Raw genomic sequence first — 18,363 nt, forward strand, 5'->3', positions numbered from 1 at the left:
CAGACACGGCATGTATAGCAACTGTGCTGCTCTGCCTCTTACTGGGGTGTTAGGAGATGAGCCAGTGCATGCAGGACCCTCAGAACAGTGCCAAGCGCGCAGTAGGTGCTGTGCAAATGCAAGCTGGGCTTTGATTCTGATTAAAAGGCAGAAGCGTGGAAAAGACACAGGACCAGGAGCTGGAACGCAGGTGCAGGAGCCCATCCACACCGGCCCCACGGCGGGGAGCACAGAGGCCGCTGGTTACAATTATCATCATTATTAATAAAGCCTTTGCAAACTGTAAAGTGCTGGACAGACACAAGGCAAGACCATTCGCATCAACTGTGCACAGTGGTCCTCTGCCCCTGGGAACAGGATGGGAGTTGACAGAATTAGCAGGGGAGTCTGCCCCTGCCTGGGCTGGCCACCCACGCCTCACCTGGCTGGCAAAGGGCAGGCCCAGCCTCCGGAGAAGAGGTGCCGTGTGGCTGACATTCACCACCAGCTCCAGGGGGCCATTCACTGGCCGGGCCACCAGGGCTACCGCGTCCATGCTGATCCCATCGTCCCCAGCTTGGAGGACCACACGGGCCTGCGTCTGGGTCTCTAGAGACAGAGAGTGGCAAAGGCTGCTGGGAAGTGGGGTTCATTTCCCTTTCCAGTTTAGGGTCGCACCCTGTGGATACCAGTGAGACTGACCTGGGCGAGCCTTTCACCTCTGAGTCCCTGTGACAGCATCTGTCGTGAGGCTCCCTCAGTCTTGGCTTGGCCAGCTCCTTCTCATTGGAATCACTGCCGCTATGACACCTCCTCCGAGCAGCCTCCCCTGACTGCCCCTCTAAAGTACCTCCCAGCCCGTCCTGCTTCCTCCCTCGCCAGAAGGTCAGCTCCATGAGGGCAGGACCTTTATATATTTCCTTCCCTGCTGTGACCCCAGCACTTAGTACCACCCCAGACACATCACAAGTGCCCAGAACCTAATGAGGGAGTGAACAAATCAATGATGCTTTTCTCCAGGGTTAATACAATATCAAATCAATATCAAATGATACTGACCTGCAGCTTGCCTGGCCCAGGCAAGGGTCTGCACCCTCCCCCAGCATGTGCGGGCATCTCTTCCAGTCCCCTGCCTCTGAGTTAGGCCACAACTCAGCTCAGCAGACAGAAGAAACTCCTCCACGAAAGATTCTGGGATCTCGCTCAGCCCCATCACCTGGGGGGCCCTCCTTGGCAGACAAGGACAAGCTGGCAACTCTGAGCCTCAATTTCCTCACCTACAGAGTGGGCATAGGCTACCCACCTCGAGAGACATCGCCAAGATTAACTAAGATAACACATCTGCGTACTGGGCACATAGTAGGTCTCATGAAGGGTCTGTCTCCTTCCTTCATTATGCAGTATTCACCCATGTGCACCTACTATGTGTGGGGCGTGAGTGGGGAGCGAATACACATCCAAGGGGACTCAGTCCCCTTATGCCTGGGGAGGTTCCTGATTGTGGGGACACCAAGAATGTTGACGGGCAGAACACGCCCCCTGAGAGACAGCAGTGGGGGCGGTGAGAGGCCACCGTGGCTGAAGACCCCACCCCAGGCCTCCTGGCCCAGGAACTGGGGCCGTGCGGAATCATTCCTGGGACACCTGTCCCATCACTGACCCACCACAGCCCTGACAAACCCTTCCTCAGAGCAGTCTGTGAGACAGTCCCCTGTCTGATCCAGGCGCCTGCTCACCCTGCAGGAGGCTGAGAACCAAGGATGGAAGAGTTTGAGGCCAGAAGAGGACCATCCAGGAGACTTGGGGCCATGCAGGGATCCTGATCTCTGCCATCTACACGGGATGGCGGGGGCGGGGGTGGATCAGAGGGTGGCTCTGGAGTCACGCTGCCTGGATTCATCATGAGCCAGCTGTGTGGCATGGGACAAGTGACTCAATCTCTCTGAGCTTCTGTTCCCCCCCTGCAGAATGGGGATGGTGCTACTCACCACTCCCTGATACCCATTCACTCAACAGATGATTAACTGATCACCTACTATCTGCCACTCTGCAAACAAAGAGTGGAGTGTGGGGTGGATGGAAGGTGGGAAGTGAGAAATAAGAATATTTAAGAAGTGGGTTACACAGTTTGTTAGAAAGACAAAGTCTGGGAGAGAGGTGGGGAGAGCTGGAGGGAGGTGGGGGTGCAAATAAATAGGGGGAGAGGCAAGGCCTCAATGAGGAGATGACATTTGAGAAGCAGGTTTTGAGGGACTGCTTCCTTGTTTCTCCCACAAGGAGTCATGTGGGGAAGAGCATTCCAGGCAGAGGGAACAGCCTGTGCAAAGGTCCTGAGGCAGGAGTAAGCCTCACGTGTTGGAAGAATATCAAGGAGTGGAATGAGCAGGGGCCAGGAGAGAGGTCAGAGGGTCTGATGACCCAGAGGCCCCACTGGGGGCTTCAAGCTTCCCTTGGTGTGAACGGGGTTGTCGAGCAGACTCACTGAGCTATGTACTGAGAGCTTGCCTCAGTGATTACATACACACAGTCACTCAATCAACGCCAGCTCTTGGGACTTCTCTGGTGGCCCAGGGGCTAAGACTCCATAAGTCCCAGTGCGGGGAGCCTGGGTTTGATCCCTGGTCAGGGAACTAGATCCCACCCGCCGCAACTAAGAGCTCGCATGCTGCGACTAAAGATCCCAGGTGTCACAGCTAAGACCCAGTGTGGCCAAATAAACAAATAAAAATAAAATTCCTCATTAAAAAAAAAACCAAACCAAACAATAACAAAAACACTGACTCTTATTACTGTTACCTTCCCTTCTTCCTCCAGTATGGGTTAAACTATTTCCCCTTAAAAATTATGTTTGAAGTCCTAACTCCCAGGACCTGTGGATGCGCCCTTATTTGGAAATAGGATTGGTGGCTCAGTTGGTAAAGAATCCACCTGCAATGCAGGAGACCCGGATTCAGTCCCTGGGTCGGGAAGATCCCCTGGAGAAGAAAGTAGCAACCCATTCTAGTCATCTTGCCTGAAGAATCCCATGGACAGAGCCTGGTGGGATACAGTCCATGGGGTCGCAAGAGTCGGACACAACTTAACGACTAAACCACGAAGCAAGCCAAGGTGAGGTGCCGGGTTGGGATGGGCCGTAATCCAATGGCTAGCATCCTTACAGAAAGAAAGGCAGACTCGAGGGCAGAAACCAGGATTATACAGCCGTAAGTGCAAGAATGCCTGGGGCTACCAGGAGCTGGCAGAGGCCAGTAAGGGTTGAATCCTAAAGACTCTGGAGGGAGCATGGCCCTGACCACACCTTATTTCTGACTTCCAGCCTTTAGAAGTTGGGAGAATAAATTTCTGTTGTTTTAAGCCACCCGTTTTATGGTACATTCCCTTGGCCACCCTGGGAAGTGAATACCCACTCCTTTAAGAGTCAGGTTCCAAGGCCAAGGGCATCCTGGTTAGTCCTGGAACTCAGGGTCACGCCGGGCCTGAGGCTGGCGGGCAGGTGTCAGTGTAGGGGGGCCGACTCCCACTCCCGGGCAGGGTCCAGCCGCCTTACTCTGCATCTGCAGCTCGGCGCCCAGGCGGGCCTCTCCAGGGAACCCCGCCTGCCGCAGGGCCCAGCTGTTGTGCTCGCTCCAACCAGAGAACTCCAGGCGCCCATCGCGGTGATGGCAGCTCACGGAGTAGTTCAGAGACGTGGACCCCGACGAGACGCGTCCTGAATTCTCAAAGCCAGCGCCGCTGCTGTCAACGTCCGCAGAGACCTGGAACACCACCCAGGAGACACAGGACCACCCTGAGCAGAGAAAGCCAGCCTGGCCCAGCGAGGACCCGCTCGCCCAAACCCTGGGGTCTTGTACGGTCCACACCACTGGAGTGGGAGGAACCAGGATGGAGGAACAGCTGGGTTACACCTGGCAAACTACACACGTGCTGCTTGGTACTAGAGGGCGGGGAGGTGCCTGCTGAGGAGTGATTGCTCGTGGGTAACAGGGCTCCCATCTCGGGGGGGAGGTGAAAATGCTCTGAATTAGAGAGTAGCTACACAAATTTATCAGTGTACTAAATACCTAAATTGTACAGTTTAAAATAGCTCAGGGGACTTCCCTCAAAGTCCAATGGTTAAGAATTCGCCTTCCAATGCGAAGGGTGAGGGTTCAATCCCTGGCTGGGGAACTAAGATTCTCATGGGCAAAAAACCAAAACATAAAACAGAAGCAATATTGTAAGAAATCCAACAGAGACTTTAGAAAATGGTCCGCATAAAAATATCTTTTAACAAAACAGTTCAAAGGGTAAAGATGTACTTCACCCCGACAAAAGTTAATACATTTAAAAAAAAATTTTCTCAAAAAGTTAAAAATATACAACTGGGAAGACTTTAGACAGGGTGTGAGCTCTCTAGGTCCCCTTACAGCTTACCTGATACACTGGAGTTCTCCACGGGGCCCCAAAGGCTCTGAGTTTGCAAGTTCCCCACCAATGTGCCTGTGAGTTAATCACTGAAGCCACAACAGCACATTAGCCATTACGATCAGAACACACAGTGCGTGGCAGCAGGTGGCAAGCAGATTCCTGCTTTAAGTCGCCCGCTCTATAAAGCGGGCAATGGCACCCCACTCCAATACTCTTGCCTGGAAAATCCCATGGACAGAGGAGCCTAGTAGGCTGCAGTCCATGGGGTCACTAGGAGTCAGACACGACTGAGCGGCTTCACTTTCACTTTTCACTTTCATGCATTGGAGAAGGACATGGCAACCCACTCCAGTGTTTTTGCCTGGAGAATCCCAGGGATGGGGGAGCCTGGTGGGCTGCCGTCTCTGGGGTCGCACAGAGTCGGACAGGACTGAAGCGACTTAGCAGCAGCAGCTATAAAGCAGGAGATGTCACTCCATCGTTCAACCATGCTGACTGAACACCTACCACTTGCTGGGTACTGTTAAACCTTCGGAGGCTGCCACAGGTGAGACAGACAGAAATGTCTGAACTGTTACATTACCACGTGGAACTTAAACACCAGCAGTGGGAGTCAGGCCGGGACAACACGGAAGGCATCACGTGTCGGATGATGGGAAGTCGATGGAAAAGAGAAAGCTGGGGAGAGGCAAGGAAGGGCATGGCACAATGAAGCTGCAGCCACCAAGGCCCCTGGTCCCAGTTCCTGCTAACGGTTGGTCTTTGATCCCAGTTCCTGGCACAGAACTCGTACAGCTTTGTAGACTGAGTGATGGGGGTGACAGGGGAATATGACACGGAGCTCATAGGTCCCTTGGAACTTCCTGGGTGATAGAGTCTTTTGTTCTAATGAGGTGCTGCTTTAGGGGGTTCCTGGATGAGGGCTTGGCCAATCGAGGTTGATTTCAAGGGTTTGACTACACGGTGGGAAGGATGGACTAGGCATTGCTTGCCAAGATGGAGAGAGACAGGGAGGGGCTGGTCTGGGGGGCTGGCCTTTCTGGTTTTGGAACAGCTAAAGTCGGAGGTGCCTTGCCAGGCATCTGAATGGAGATACAGTGGGCAGGTGGGCCTACTGATCTGGGGTTCAGGGGAGGAAGAGATGGGGGACATGGCAGTGCAGATATGCCATTGATATGAGAGACCGGTTAAGACCGTGAAGGGAATGTGTATGGACAATGTGGAAAAAGAGGGCTGAGGATGAGCTCTGGTCTGCTAGGAGTGAGGGAGAGGGCTCTAGAGGAGGAGAATGTGTAACAGTCCTGGGGGCGTGGCTGGGTGAAGGAAATGAATACTGAAAGTGAAACGTGAAGGGAAAGTCACTCAGTTGTGTCCTACTCTTTGTGACCCCATGGACTGTAGCCCCCCAGGCTCCTCTGTCCATGGGATTCTCCAGGCAAGAATACTGGTGTGGGTGGGGCTTCCCTTCTCGAGGGGATCTTCCCAACCCAGGGATCGAACCCAGGTCTCCCACATTGCAGGCGGATTCTTTACCAGCTGAGCCACCAGGGAAAAATGAGTATCAGCAGCCCCAATTTCCAGATGTAAGGCTGAGGCTCAGAGGGAGGTCTGAAGCTTGTTCTACCATCCCCTTGTCTCAGAGGTACTTCCAAAAAGGTTTGTTGAATGAATGAATGAATGATTTCCATTATCACTGCCGCTCGCCAAGGCTGACCTGAAGGGCCACCGTGTCCTCCACCCAAGCGTCTGCAGTGCAGGCATGCTGTGCTGGAGTCTGCAACCCAGGGAGATGTGCCCTGGCCACCAAGTGAAGGTCAGCTCCTCGGATACATGTCAGGGCGGAAGACATGGGACCAGGGCCATCAGGCCAGTTCCCAGCCCCACCAAGCTCCCCCTCACTCTGGCAGAGCCCCCACCTCTTTGCCATCCACTCCGACCCACAGGGTGTGTCTGTAGCTGGGCCCGAGCCTCTCGTTGGTCAGGTACAGCAGGATCTGGGCTGGGAGGGCCAAGGGGTTGGGCTGAGGCAGGTTGTGTGTGAGCAGCAAGTTCACCTCCTGCTGGGTCTGTAACAGAGCGAGAAAAACCAAGACTCACGTGAGAGATCACCAAGAGATATTTGCACACCCGTGTTCACAGCAGCACTCTTCACAATAGCCAAAGGGTGGAAGCAACCCAAGTGTCCACTGATGGATAAATGGATCAACAAAATATGGGCCATTCATACACACAATGCAATATTTTTCAGCCTTAAAAAGGAAGGAAATTCAGTAGAGCTGGGGGTAGGGGTGGGAAATGATGAGTTGTTGTATTGTGGGTAGTTTCAGTTTTGCAAGATGAAGAGACTTCTGGACACTGACGGTGGTGATGGCTGTACAACCACGTGAGTGTATTTAATGCCACTGAACTGTGCACTTGAAAGTGGTTACGATGGTAAATTTTGTCATGTGTATTATATCACAATGAAGATATTTAAAAAATAAAATCAGAATGTACTTACTTACTTAATTAATTAAATATATAATAAAAAACTAGACACTACCCAAATGCTAATGATAAGACGAACAGATGAATTGTGATACCAGCACACCGTGGAATACTATACATCGGTGAAAAAGAATACAGACCACGTGAATCCCACAAACGTCATGCTGAATAAAAGGAGGCAGATGCAAAAGCGAGCAGGCTGTGTGCTTTCGTGACCATGACATTAGAAGAGTCAGATAAGCGATGGCCCCTGGGGAGTTAGGAAGGGGAAGGGGCAGCTGAGGGACTTCTCCTCGGAAGCGATGGCCCCTGGGGAATTAGGAAGGGGAAGGGGCAGCTGAGGGACTTCTCCTCGGAAGTCTCATTCGTCTACTCATGGACCCTGAAGCTCTCATCTGCCAGGGTCCTCTCTGGAGCTCAGCTGGTATCAAAATGCTTCTCTTGTCAGGAGCACTTGGCCCTGGCATCCCAGGCCATCCTGGTCTGCACCCTCACCTCGGTGGTACTGAGGACAAGCAGCCCCCGTAGCGTGCTGGCATCCACGGTGACCAGCACCTGAGCGTCCATGGCCGTGGAGTTCACCACAATGTAGCCGGAGCTGTTGACTCGGCCTGGGACCCCCAGGGCCTGGAAGGGTTGAAAGAGATGGAAATAGGACTTTTTAACTAGGGTGGGTCTCAAGTGCGCATCAGGGGTCCCATGATCTCCCTTGAACTGAAAACAAATGGGGTGAGGATGTGCCCACATGAGTCTCTACAGGAGAGGGTTTGTGACTTGGGTCAGATTTTAGGAGTGCCAGAGGGCCCCACTTCAGTAGCCCTGCACTGTCAAAAGAGCTTCCTCCGGCCCTCTTCCCCATTCCCCAAACCACAAAGATCACATCTTTATGCCCAAGAGAACCACATCCCATGAAAGCAACTGGTCAAGAGCCTTAGAACACTGGCAGCTCTGAAACAGGTATTTCCCCTCCTCTCCTCCCCCAACCCCTCCAACTCCCCAGGCTCACAGAACCCAGACACCTGCTCCTGAGAGGCGATGGGAGCCTGTTCAGGAAGCAGGCTGCAAGGCCGGCCCACGTGGGCATCTCCCTAGGCTCCGCCCACCAGCGCGCTGCGGACCACAGGGCAGGTCCATCTAATCATGACAGTGGAGGAGGTCACTGCACCCATCTACGATGATGACTCTGAAGCCCCGGGAGGAACAGGGATATGCTCAAGGCCACCAGGAACAGGGGGCAGAACCTTAATTCACAGTCTGGGCTTCCTGGCCTTCCAGTGCCCAGGACAGCTGCCTGGCTCCACCCGCCTGACACAGCGTTTGACCCTATTAACACTTTCCTCCCCAGCCTCGAGCCCTCCTTCTCCCTTGGGGTTCCTCCTCCTCCTGGCTTGTTCTTCTTGGCACCCTTGGCTGTTTCCCTCTCATCTTCCCCAGCTTTGCAACCTGAGTGCTTAGTCTCCACCTACCCCACAGCCATCTCAGCCAGTCTGTGACTTTTTTAAGAGTTCTTTTCTTTTTTGATGTGGACCATTTAAAAAATCTTTATTGAATTTGTTACAATATTGCTTCTGTTTTATGTTTTGGTTTTTGGGCCCTGAGGCATGTGGGATCTTCGCCCCACGACCAGGGATTGAACCTGCAACCCCTGTATTGAAAGGCGAAGTCTTAACCACTGGACCACCAGGGAGATCCTCAGTCTGTGGCTTTAAATGTGACCACCAAGAGGAGGAGACCTCCAGTTCAGACCACAGCTGACCTCCTGAGAGCCCTGTCAGATTTAACACATCCATAAAGGGCCTGTGAGTCAGCGACACCCCCTTCCCAACCCTCCTTCTCCACCCACGTCCTTCCTATCACAGGAACAGCAGCAGCCCCAGTCCTCTTCTTACACAGTCGCCATCTGGCTCCCCTACTTCTCACACCCACATCTGACTTCTTTCCAATCCTATCTCTCCACCTCCGTGATGGATCCTGAATCCGAGGGTGCTCCCACCCCATGGGCTTTTTATAAAACAGAAGTCAGCAAACGCCTGCCCACCAGCCGCATCCAGCCCGCTGCCTGCTGTAAATAAAGCTTTATTGGAACACAGTCATGCCCATTCTCCGCATACTGTCTATGGCACATTGCACTACAACAGCAGCACTGAGTAGTTACATCAGCGGCTGAATGGCCTGCAAAGTCTAAGATATTTGCTATCCGGACTTTCATAGAGACGGTTTGCTGATCCCAGTCCTAGAGAATGCCCTTCCCTCTCCAGCTCTGCTTCAGAGCCTCTACACTGGCCATGCCCAGAAAATCCTTTCCCCTTGGGACTTCTCTGGTGGTCCAGTTACTAAGACTTCACACCCTCAACGCAAGGGTCCTAGGTACGATCCCTGGTCAGGGAACTTGATCCCAAATCCCGCAACTAAGAGTTGGCATGCCACATCCAAGGTCAGGGACCTAGATCCCAAATCCCACAACTAAGAGCTCTCATGCCACATCTAAAGATCCCACATGCCTCAACTAAGACTTGGTGCAACCAAATAAATAAATAGAAACAAATATTTTTTAAGAAAAGAGAAAACCTTCTCCTCGGGTACCCACAATCCTACTCTCTCCTCTCTTTCAGGTCTGTGCTTAAATGTCACCCCGTTTGGGGGACCAACCTTGACCGACATGTAAAATTGCAGTATCTGCTCTGTTTTTCATGACCCCCTTTTCCCCTTTCTCTCTCTCCTTTGCCCTCACCCCTGTGTAATATACTCCACAGTTTGGTGATTTATCCTGGGGGTTGCCTGTCTGCCCAGGGAGGCACTCATCTCTGCCGTGTTTATAGCTGTATGTCTAGGGCTTAGAGGAGATTCTCCAGTCCTCCAGAGTTCACCCCATCTCTGTCACTTTGGCAGTGGTTAAAAAGGAGGGTTCCTGCCTGGAGACCCTGGCGCTCACCCCTCGCGCTCACCCCCGGCACACGTACCTGCAGGCCCTCGCAGGAGCTCTCGGCCACCACCCGCCACTGCAGCCGGCGGTCCAGCTGCAGCTCACCACTGCCCTGAAGCTCGCAGGCCCCAGTGTGCAGCTCCAGGCGCAGCCGGTGCCCGGCCTCCCACCCACAATGGACGGTTAGCGAGGTCTCCGGGGGAAGCGCATGTGGTGCAGGCAGCGCGGGCCTCAGTTTCGCTCGGAGTGTGGCCTCGGATGGGTGCAGAGTCACCACCAAGGTCAAGGAAGCAGTCTGGCTGGCCGCTGCAAGGACCCCTGACGCTTCTGCTTCCCCACCCAAGGCCTGCAGGACCCCAGAGAGAGGGGTCAGAGGGGGGTCCCACACCGAGTGGCCCGATTCTCCATCTTCAGCCCTCTTCCTCACCCCCGCTCCTCTCCCATTACAGTAACAACAAAACTGCAGCTTCAACCACAACACACAACAGTTGTCCATCAGAGAACACTCAGTACACACACAGTCTCATGCTGAGTGCTTCATCAGAATGTTCTCTTTTCACGCTATTCCAACGACTCTGAGATTGGTAGTTACTAGTCCCCATTTTACAGATGGGAACACCGAGGCTCAACAAGGCGAAGTCATTGCCCAGAATCACATAGCTAATAAGTAGAGGAGCTAAGGTTTGAACCTGATCTGTTTTCAGTCTGTGCTTCACCTCTCTGCTGTCCACTAGGACAGTCACTAACCACATGGGGCTGGTTCCATCTAAATTAAAATGAAGCCCAAGTAAGAATTCAGTTTCTCTGGAGCATGAGTAAAATCGTCTTAAGCCTTCAGTAGCTCCCTGTGGCTAGTGGCTACCGCCCTGGATAGCAAAGAACATCTCCATCATCGTAGAAAGTCCTAGTGGGTAGGCCTGCTTCATCCCATGATGCTCTGCTCTCTTGTGGACCAATCCTGTGTCACCCTGATTAACAGAGACAGAACATCTGCCAGCACCCAGCCCTACGCTCAGGGATGCCGAGTGGACCAGACCCTGTCTCTACGCTCAGGAAGCTCCATCAGGAGACACAGGGCAGGGGCCTGTGCCACTCAGACGAGGGCACCAGCCCTGTCTGCTGACCTAGACTCCAGCTTCCCCCTTTCCTGAGTCACGGGGTCCCCTTCCCCCAAACATCACAGGACAATCCTCAGACTGTCTCTCGGCTCATATAGAACCCAGCCTGTGGTTTTTAACAGGTTATGAAACCAAGATGCAACTGTTTCCAACTGTCATAAGAAGAGTTCCTCTCATTCCCTTCCTGCTCTTAAAATTTTACTAAAAAGACAGACTCATAAATTCTGAGCCTGTGGTCAAGTTCCATGGCACTGCGTGCCTCTAATCTCACCCAGCCTCGATCTCCTCATCTGTCAAATGGGAACACGGATGAGAGATAAGAGGGGTCAAGGGTCCAACAGGGCTTTGGGGAAATAGTAGCTGGTCTCGGGAAGTCCCTGGAGGGGGTGTCAGCCAGGCTCAGGCCTCACGCTGATGGGAAGCTCCTCTCCAGGCACCTCGTGGGCCCGCTCTACACACCTCCAGCAGCGGGCAGCCTGGCTCGGTGGCCAGCATCCACGTGCTCTGGTTCTCAGTGTGCTGCTCCAGGGCACCCTGAAGCTGGCACGGCCCCATCTGGAGGGACAGGGAGCTGTGGGGGGCAGGGCCAGTCTGGACGGTCAGGCTGATGGCACTCCGGGGTGGCAGGCCCAGTCGGCCCAGGAGGGGCAGGGAGTGGGCCAGGTGCCCCAGGACCAAGGTCTGGGGCCCGCAGGAACGGGCCAACTGCAGGTGGGCATCTCCACGGTCACTATGGAAGTCCGTGGTCAGGTCGAACTCGCAGGGGCCCCAGCTTAGGCTGCCCTTGGAGCGCAGGGCCCGCGGGATTCCTGTCGCCTGGAATATGGAGAAAGTGGTTGGATTTCAGGTGAGTGCCAGAAGCCAGGTGGCGCTAATGGTAAAGAACCCGCCTGCCAATGCAGGAGACAGAGATGCGGGTTCGATCCCTGGGTTGGGAAGACCCCCTGGAGGAGGGCATGGAAACCCACCACAGTATCCTTGCCTGGAGGACCCCATGGACAGAGGAGCCTCGTGGGCTACTGCCCATGGGGTCACAAAGAGTAGGACACGACTGAAGTAACTCAGCACACACACACACACCAGAAGTCAAGGTGGGGGAGCTGGAGACACGTCTGGGTGGGAAGAGGGCAGCAGTGGCCCCACGGCCTAAACTCTATCAGCACCTCCTTCTGCAAGGTGAGCGATACCAAGGGTACCCCATCAAGAGATGTGGGCTCAAATTCCCATTCCACCACTAACTCGGTCTCTCCAAACACACGGACTCAGTTTACCCATCTCTAAAATGGGAGTTGATCATAAATTGCTGGGAGATGGAAGTAAGTTAATCCTTGTGAATCCAAAGCCAGGCATCCAGAAAGCACTGGCTACTGGAATGAGATCACGAACATCAATGTACACTTGCTGGAGGGCAGAGACCTTAAGCAACTGGGGTCTTAAGTGCTCCACTGGGGCCTAAGACACACCCAACACAGAAGCACAGATCCAAGATGGGAATGAATGAGTCCCCCCACCTCTCTGGGCCCCAGTGTATCATGGGGGACGAGGGGGTACAAGCAGCCCTTTCCCCCAGGGGGTGAGGATTCAAGGAGCCTCAGAGAGTACTCAGCATTCATATTATTTCTCTGCACTAGTCTCATTCTTACTCCTGGATCCTTAACCCCAGGGATGCAGGAAGTGAGATATAAGAACAGAACCAACTTGAACCACAGAAAAGATGCGAACCAGTGTCTCAGGAGGGCCCTTTGCAAAAGAGGAGAAAAATTGAATTCTGGTCCTGTTTTTGGCTCAAAGCTTTACAGTCAATGAGTCCCCTAGTTTAAGAGACAACAGCAAAAGAAAAAAATAGCCCAAAGTTTCCCATGCTGAGTGCAAAGCTGGGCATACAGTAGGTGGTTAATAATTTATAAAGGGAGGTGGGAACCCACACTGACATGTGGGGCAGGGGGCTTACCTCCAGCAGAGGGCAGTGATTCACCAGGGCCAGGGTCCAGTTGTGTGTGACGCTGGCCTCTGATCTGAAGCCCCCACGGGCGGTCAGGGTGCACAGGCCCAGGGCCACCTCCAGCTGGGCCCGGGGGGGTTCATCTCCCCCCACGGACACTCGGATGTGGTTGTTGGGGGGGACTCCCAGTGCCTGAAGTGGAGGCCACGCGTGCTGGAGGCCAGTGTCCAGATGAGCACGGTGGCCGCAGGCTGAGTGGATGTGGGCTCGGGCGAAGGTGTCCCCAGACGATACCTGAGCCACCAGGCTGGCCCCAAAGGTGTGCACCAGGAAGGAGCTGTTCAGTGCCAGCACAGCTGGATTCTGCTGCCAAGAAAGGCCAGGTGAGGGGGTCCTTACAGAACCCCATGAAGTGTGCCCACTGTCCGTTTGTCCACAGGTGGTCAAGAAAGCCCTCATCCTCCGGGGGCACCCACCACCTCTCTTCTCTTTGAAGAGCTGAAAACAGCCTCCCGGGGTGGGTGGGGGGGGGGGGGTCAAGAAATCTAACTATTGAGAGCAGTTTGGGGCCCCTCATGCCCCCCTCGCCTGGGGCTTCCCTGGTGGCTCAGATAGTAAGTAATCTGCTTGCAAGGCAGGAGGCCTGGGTTCGATCCCTGACTTGGGAAGATCCCCTGGAGAAGGGCATGGCAACCCACTCCAATATTCTTGCCTGCAGAATCCCATGGACAGAGGAGACTGGCAGGCTACAGTCTATGGGGTCACAAAGAGTCGGACACAACTGAGAGACTGACAAAAACAAAAAATGCCCCCTCCCCTGAGGTCTCTGTTTTCTCCTCTCTTTTCCACAATAGAGTGCAGGCCTCTCAACCTCTCTGGTCTGGACATGTCCCTCTTAATGCCCCAAATGGAAGTTACTTGTGTCTCTAAGTGGTATATTCTCAGGACCTGGGGTTCTGCGGGGCGAAGTCTGCACCCACAGGACAGAACTAGGAACTGGCCCTCAGCCCCTTCCTGTCACCCAGCACTCATCTGTCTGCCTGGGGCGGGGACAGCGCCTCCGGTGATGGGGTGAACACATGTATCAACTCCACCGCGGCCAAATGGAGACCACAAGAGGGGCCACGGAGCTCGGGGTGGCCTCCCATGGGGCGAGGGCATGCTTCTCCTGCTTCGATGTCACTGGCCTGCTCCAGGACTGAGGAATGCCCCGTTTCTAGCCCTTTCCTGGAATTCCAGGCCATGACTCTCAGAGGGAAGTTCCACCCATTCACAGCTCCTGTCCTAACCCTCCTGCATAGTCCTTGCAGCAAACACCCTCCCCTCCTGCCGCCCTCTGAGTCTTTCTCACACGTGTAGCTATTCATTTCACGTGCCCCCCTAGTCTTAAGTTTCCTCTGGGGGGAGGCAGCCCATCTGCCCCTTAAGACCCCTTCAATCCTGATCCTCAATTCCCTTGGTTAACCCTCCTGCCATCTAGGCCACTGTGCAACCCTAGGAAGGTGACTTCACGTCCCTAAGCCTCAGTTTCCACATCTGTAAAATGAGATTATGATTCCCTGGTAGCTGAAACCAGGGCAAAAGAGAGGGTACCCAACTGAGACGGCACTTAATGTGCACTGGTCCGCTTCCTGCTCGACAGCGTGAGGTGGGGACGCGCTGTATACTGCCACCGCAGGATACAGATGACAAGGCTGACGCTCGGAGAGGTCAAGGCCCGGCTAAGTCACACAGCAGGTGAGTGGCAGGAGCGGGCAGAAAGCTGTGGTAGTTTGAGTTTTCTGGCCCTTGGGTCTCCCTGTGCTGGGTGAACCCACTGCCACTACTCAAGCTGGAGGCATGAAAGCGTCACACGCTTTGTGCTCACAGAGGGGACACTGGCAGAGACTGTCCTCCCCAAGGACGTTCCCTCTACCTGGACAGCCAGGTGTCGAGCCCACAGCACTGGCTCCCAGGCCCTCAGGCAGTGCCCCAGGCGGGACGCCCAGCAGCACCCATTCAACACCTCCAGATTCGTGTCTCCCCCTCTCCCCGAGCAGGTCGGTTCCTTGGGCCGGCTCCTCCAGGGGAACCAGCAGGCAGCCAGGCCAGGCGAGTGTGCGCCTCCCCCAGGGCCATGCCCAGGGCTATGCTCACTGCCTGGTGCCCCACAGCCAGCTGGGCTGAAAGCTCTGCTGAGCCAGCCCTACAACCAGCTGTCTGCTCAGCTGTCCACAGGGCAGCCCTGACCAGGTCCAGTTCACCCACAGCTCTTGGTCCAGGAGACACTGGGTGCCGCTAGAGATGAGGGAATCCAAGCCCTGCACGCGGGCCTCCCCACCAGGCTTTGCCTTTGAAGGAGATAACCTACTGTTCACCTGGGCCCTGGCCCGGGAGAGCTCAGAGCTTCATGGGCTGGGCTGAGGCCCAGCCTGGGCAGCATGTGTGCCTGTAAGGCCCACGCTCCGTCTTCCCTGAAAGGCCCAGATATGCCTGTCACCAGCCCAGACACCCCCCACTCCCACCCCCAGGGCAAAGGCTGGCTTGAAACACTTAAATCCTGGGTCCTTGTCACTGTGTTTACAGAAGGAACCACCCATCCGCTGTCAGGCTGGGCTGGGAGCCCAGATGCAGGTCCCTGGGGATGCTAAGGGCTTGCAGGAGGGGACTGTGCAGGTCAGCCTGGCAGTGGGCCCCGCCTTCCCTAAGCCATCCAGCAGGAAGGCCTTGGTGCTCAGACTGTGCCTGCCCCTCCCCAGCCTTCCCCGGAGGCAGACCACCATCTATCTCTGCTGCCCTGATGGTGACAGAGACTCTGGTACCTCAAGAAGCCACTTGGCGATGTACCCCCCAGCAAAGCCCTGACAGCTAGGCAGGCATGACATCTCCTCTGCAGGTGACCTAGGATGGCCAGCAGGGTGGGCAGGGGGCATGTGTAGGCATGAGGTATTTTCCCCAACCTTGACCCTGGACAGAGTGTTAAGATCCAATTGACCCCATCTCCCCTAGTGAAGGCCTCCCTGGGAAGATAACCCTCAAAGAGAGGTTTGTGCAAAACGAAGTGCTAACCCACAGCATCGTCACAGTCGGAAGTAACCGGAACTCATGTCCTCACAGAGCCTGTGTGCCAGGCTCTCACTGGTTCCTCATTGGATCCTCAAGGTAACTGTGGGAGGCAGGCATTATTAACAGTCCCATTTTGCAGATGAGAACACTGAGGCACAGGAGAGTAAGCAACTGGCCTGAAGTCATGCAATTGGTAAGTGATGAAGCAGCTTGGCTTATGGGCCACACACCTTGCTCACTCATCCTGCCTCCCGCACACTCTGGATGCCGTTTAGCCACACCAGTGATGGGCACAAAGGTGGTTTCCTGTTTTTTGTTCTTGAGACCAATGTAAAAGATAGCTGGCCAGTGTTCCAGGTTTCCCCAGGGGAGGTACTCAGAACGTGAATGGATGGGTGCGCGTCTCAGCGGACCAGATAAACCCAGAGTGTCTCTACTCCACTGCCACTTACAGGGGCAGGGGAGGGAGCGTTAACAGGAAGAGAAGAGAAGTGGGCAGAAGAGAAGACAGGGTGGGGAGGAAGAAAGGAAGGGAATGTGGATGAATGGGAGGGGAGGGTGGGAGGAAAGGAGAAAGGATGGAAGAGAAGAAGGGAGGATGGGAAATTTGGTGAGAGCCTGGGAGGGAAGGTGGGCGGGGCGGGGTGGGGGCGGTGGGCGGGGCAAGCTGGTGGAAACTGGGTAGGTTATTAGAGAAGTTGCAGAGGCAGTGACCCTGGCTTGGCCCCACCCACATGCAGACCTAAGGGTTACTTACCTGGAGCCTCACGAGGCTAGGGTGCAGCCCCAGGGTCAGCTCCTGACCGTCACCTGCTCCCCTCCTCTCCTTGGCTCCACCAAGTTCCTCGCCATCCACGCTCACCACCAACCCCGCCTCCAGACTGGGTCCCTCCAGCTGGGCAGAAGCACAGCTGTGGGTGTCCCTCGGACCCACTCCTCCCACGAGGCCCCGGGCCCAGCCCTCTCACCCACCTGCAAGTGTCCACGGCCATCCACGGAGAAGGGGAGGCCCCAGCGCCCGAGGCCGGGCACCGTGTGGTGGAGGCTGGCGCGGAGCTGGCTGCCGGGTGCACTGGTGGCCACGCCCTCCAGGCCAAGGGCCCCATCCAGCTGACCCCCGGAACTTCGCAGCATCACGCGCACTGAGAAGTTGGAAGTGACGTGGGTGTGTGACAGGAGTATCCCTGCCTCGGAGGAGAGCCCTGGGGGCGAGAGGAACCACAGAGATGGCATGCCCCACGGGAGCCAGAACAGGCTCCCTGACAGCCCGCCTTCTCTCTTGAGGGTCCCCTGAGCCCTGAGGCGAACTCGCCTCCCAGATCCTTCCTAAGACCACAGTGGCCACACCTGGCAAGTAACAGGCCCTATGTCCCCTTTGGATTCCTCGCTCCCTAAAGGTAGGGATGGGCTCTTAGGAAGCAGGGGTCTGATCCTGTGCTCTCACCTTGCTGCACCTTTGGGACCCCCAGGCCCATGGAATTGTCCCCAAGAAGCTAGAGCTGGGGGTGTCTGAGCTATTTCCTAACTGCGGTGCCAAGAACATCCTGGAAGTCCTGCTAAACCAGGTTTCCAAGCCCAGAAGCTGGACTGGGGGTGGGGAGTCCTGGGAGGAGGGGCAGGTGGCAGGGGCTATCTGCCCTCTAGTTTGGAGGTGTGTCTGTGGTGGTGGTGGTAGCTTAGCTGCTAAGTCGTGTCTGACTCTGAGACCCCATGGCCTGTAGCCCGCCAGGCTCTTCTGTCCATGGGATTTCCCAGGCAAGAATACTGGAGTGGATTGCCATTTCCTTCTCTAGGGGATCTTCCTGACCCAGGGATCGAACTCACGTCTCTTGCTTGGCAGACAGATTCGTTACCACTAAGCCACCTGGGGAGCCTGGGTGTGTCTGTACTGGGTTGCAACTGGTGTTCTGGCTGAAAAAGAGCCCAGGGAAGATGGAGGCACTGGGAGAAGGTGGTGGGGGAAGGAAACAGAGCTGGGAGGTGGATTTAGGGACCGGGGGCTCTAAGTCCCTTGGCTGCAGGCCCTGGGAGTCTTCAGGGAAGGAAGCCACTGGGCTCTCTCAGCCCCTCCTACCTGCCTCACTCAAAGCGCTGATGTTGTGACTCAGGCTGCCAGAGAGCTGGCCGTGCCCAGGGCCCCAGGTGCAGACCCCGACCAGAGCCAGGCTGGCCGTGTCAGCACGGAGGCTGGCCTGGCCCCCGAGGCTCCCCGTCTGGGCCTGCAGCCGCCCGCTCAGCCGGAGCTCTCCTGGCAAGGTCTGGCTGCTGTTCTGGGCAAGGATGCAGGTCACACTGCGCATGCTGGTGCTGTTCCCTGCCTTCTCGTGCTTGTCCCGCAAGAGGAATCCCAGCACGGCTGAGTCGGCAGTGACCTTGATAGTACCTGCAAAGGATGGGAAATAGTCCGAAAAAAGAAGGGCGTCAGCCCAGGGCACTGGGCTGCTCTGGGAAAGAAGGAATAG

The 18,363-nt window shown here is 55.4% G+C and overlaps 1 protein-coding gene across 1 annotated transcript in view; it reads right to left on the reverse strand.

Annotated features, from left to right (window-relative positions):
- Positions 1–18,363, reverse strand: part of LOC616782 (uncharacterized) — a 164,984-nt gene that overhangs the window by 40,680 nt on the left and 105,941 nt on the right. Inside the window, exons 39-49 of the mRNA XM_059881464.1 lie at positions 17,976–18,284; positions 16,874–17,103; positions 16,659–16,796; positions 12,866–13,222; positions 11,374–11,730; positions 9,834–10,142; positions 7,369–7,500; positions 6,303–6,452; positions 4,967–5,064; positions 3,527–3,873; positions 422–588 (exon numbers count right to left, since the gene is read on the reverse strand). Of these exons, the coding sequence (XP_059737447.1) occupies positions 422–588; positions 3,527–3,873; positions 4,967–5,064; positions 6,303–6,452; positions 7,369–7,500; positions 9,834–10,142; positions 11,374–11,730; positions 12,866–13,222; positions 16,659–16,796; positions 16,874–17,103; positions 17,976–18,284 (2,594 nt within the window). The remainder of the gene's footprint in view (positions 1–421; positions 589–3,526; positions 3,874–4,966; positions 5,065–6,302; positions 6,453–7,368; positions 7,501–9,833; positions 10,143–11,373; positions 11,731–12,865; positions 13,223–16,658; positions 16,797–16,873; positions 17,104–17,975; positions 18,285–18,363) is intronic.

The sequence above is a fragment of the Bos taurus genome, chromosome 25, assembly GCF_002263795.3.
Source record: "Bos taurus isolate L1 Dominette 01449 registration number 42190680 breed Hereford chromosome 25, ARS-UCD2.0, whole genome shotgun sequence".
NCBI classification, from domain to species: domain Eukaryota; kingdom Metazoa; phylum Chordata; class Mammalia; order Artiodactyla; family Bovidae; genus Bos; species Bos taurus.